At 49.3% G+C, this 2,413-nt stretch overlaps 1 protein-coding gene across 1 annotated transcript in view; it reads left to right on the plus strand.

Moving 5' to 3' along the window:
* The first annotated feature begins 2,118 nt into the window (after positions 1-2,118).
* CNR2 (cannabinoid receptor 2) overlaps positions 2,119-2,413 on the plus strand; it is a 1,053-nt gene continuing 758 nt past the window's right edge. The window contains exon 1 of the mRNA XM_029084120.1: positions 2,119-2,413. This exon is cut by the window's right edge and continues 758 nt beyond it. Within this exon, the coding sequence (XP_028939953.1) occupies positions 2,119-2,413 (295 nt within the window).

Genomic DNA, 2,413 nt, shown 5'->3' on the forward strand with positions numbered 1-2,413 from the left:
TTAGAGTGCAACATCTCCGGTCCTGTGTGATTACCCCATGCCAGAGCCTGACGTAAGAGGAGAGCAGTTTGCTGCAATGCTGAGCCACATCTCAGCCCAAAGTCCAGGACTCCTCCCGTCCAATATGCCAAGAAATGCCAACCAGGGTTAAACTGCTCAGGCTGTAACATGCACCAAATGTCCTGCAACGACCAATGTTCGAGCCATGCAGGCAGGAGCAAAGTGTGGGGCTTGGGCTCTTCTCTGCGATCTCCTGGGCAGCATCTCGAGTGTTCGGGGTATTTTGCAACCACTGCAAAACACAGAAACAGTGATGGGTGCCAGGGGACGGGGGAATCAGCAGGGAAGGAAATAACAAAGGTTTAAAACACGTGTCACTGCCAAGATGTTGCAGGGGTTTCTAGCGTGTTGGTCATTGCTGGCTGTTGTCTCAGCACTGTCTTTGCTGAATTTCAGGAAACACACAGAGAAACCACAGATGGTTACAGGTGCCTGAAGCCCAGCAGCAGCACAGCAGCCCGGCCCCTGCCCCGCCTGGGCGCTCGCTCCCTGGGTAGCTGTAGCTGTCACACGTTCCATCTGCTGTGGCTTGTGCATTTTGGACATTTCCTCTTTTGAAAGAGAGCTGAGGGCAGGGAGATGTGGTGGCTTGTTTGTTCTGGGACAAGGCAGCGCTGTCAGCTCAGTGCTTTCCTCCAGCATGGACCTTTCGTGGTCCCACTGCCTGGATGTGGGATCCTGGATACTCAAAGCCAGGTGGATGTTTTTGGGAAGGTGATTCCTGTCCCATGGGCTTTTGTAGCAGGATGGGATGACCTGCTGGTGCATGGCACTCAGGACACAGCATCTCTCTGCTGATAAGGCAGCTTTAGTGTACCTGACACCCACCTCTTCATCTGCTCTCTATAACCCAGTCCAGGATGACCTTGTTCCCCCGTTACATGAGGCAACACAAAGCAGCTGAGCCCTCAATGAAAGTGCTTTGGTTTAAAGCACGAGTATAATCAAGAGCGAGAATGGGAGAAAAATAACATCAGAAGGACAAACTCATCAGAGTAATGAAGATGAAGGGATTTAAAAGCATTAAGGTGCAGAAGTGTAGAGCAATGCATGACTTTGATGCCTCAGAGTGCACCAAGCACCTCGACTGACATCTGCCTAGGGGCAAATCAGGCTTTTCCCTCCATCACATCTCTGCTGAAGCTAAAAATATTGATAAAATTAACTTAATCCTGGGCCTGGACAGGATTCCTAGGTTCAGGTGGTCTAACTCCTGTGTGTCCCCATTTTTATGCCCAGCTTGCACTCTAATATTGATGTTAAACAATAACTTTTAATCACTGACCATGGGACAGACAGACTCATGACCCAGGGATTACTGGGGGGAGAAACACAACTTTATTGAGGCTGAGCTTTATAAAACTGCAATGGGCAAGTTTAAATGTAAAACCAAATGTGTTCAAACAGCTTTGGTGAAAAGTAAATGCTTCAAAGTGCACTTTGTGTTCCCAGATGAGCCGCACTGAGTCTCCGGCAGTGCAATATCCCTCGTCCTTCTCCATCCCAGCCATCTCCTGGGGCAGCTTCACTTGAACAGGCTCTTCCAGGCTCTTCTCCAGGGCCTGTCCCCGGCAGTGTCACCATGAGCAGCCCCTTCCACCACTGCTGGCCTGAGCAGTGAATCCCGGAGTATTGGTAAGAGCTGGTCCAGGATTTGTACAATTCTCAGTGTTGCTGCTTCCCTCTTGTGGTGAGGAAACAGCCGGAGAGACAGATGTGATACGGACCATGGATGTGATACAGACATGGGCTGTGATACCCATGGTCTGTGATAGATGGGTCTCTGTCAAATCACTGGTGGGACAAAACCTGGATCTCTGCTGGGAAAGGGTGGAAGTTGGCTCCAGCAGTTGGGCTGTAACCTGAAAGCAGGTCTCCCTGGGCTATTTTCCTTTTGCTCACCTCCCTCTAAAGGGAGGGGTGTGTCTGAGTGGGTTGAATTTATTGCTTGTTGTGCTCCTTTAAGTCCCCTTTCCCTTGTTCTTTTTCCAAGCATCTGAAGAAGTGCAGAAGGAAGCAAAAACACTCCCTGCAAGCTCCTGGCTCAAGTTAATGGCAATGGATATTTGTAAGATACATGAAAACGCCTCCAAATGCAACATGAACACCATGGAGTGCTTCATGGTCCTCAGCACACAAGCACAGAAGATAAGCATTGCCACATTGTGCGTCCTCTTTGGGACACTATGCGTTTTTGAGAACTCGTTGGTACTCTACTTGATCTACTCCTCACCAGGGACCAGGAAAAAGCCTTCCTACCTCTTTATCAGCAGCTTGGCCTTGGCTGACATCCTGGCTAGCATCATCTTTGTCTGCAGTTTTGTTAACTTCCATGTCTTTCATGAAACTAATT

This window comes from Antrostomus carolinensis, unplaced genomic scaffold (genome assembly GCF_000700745.2).
Source record: "Antrostomus carolinensis isolate BGI_N321 unplaced genomic scaffold, ASM70074v2 scaffold6083, whole genome shotgun sequence".
NCBI classification, from domain to species: domain Eukaryota; kingdom Metazoa; phylum Chordata; class Aves; order Caprimulgiformes; family Caprimulgidae; genus Antrostomus; species Antrostomus carolinensis.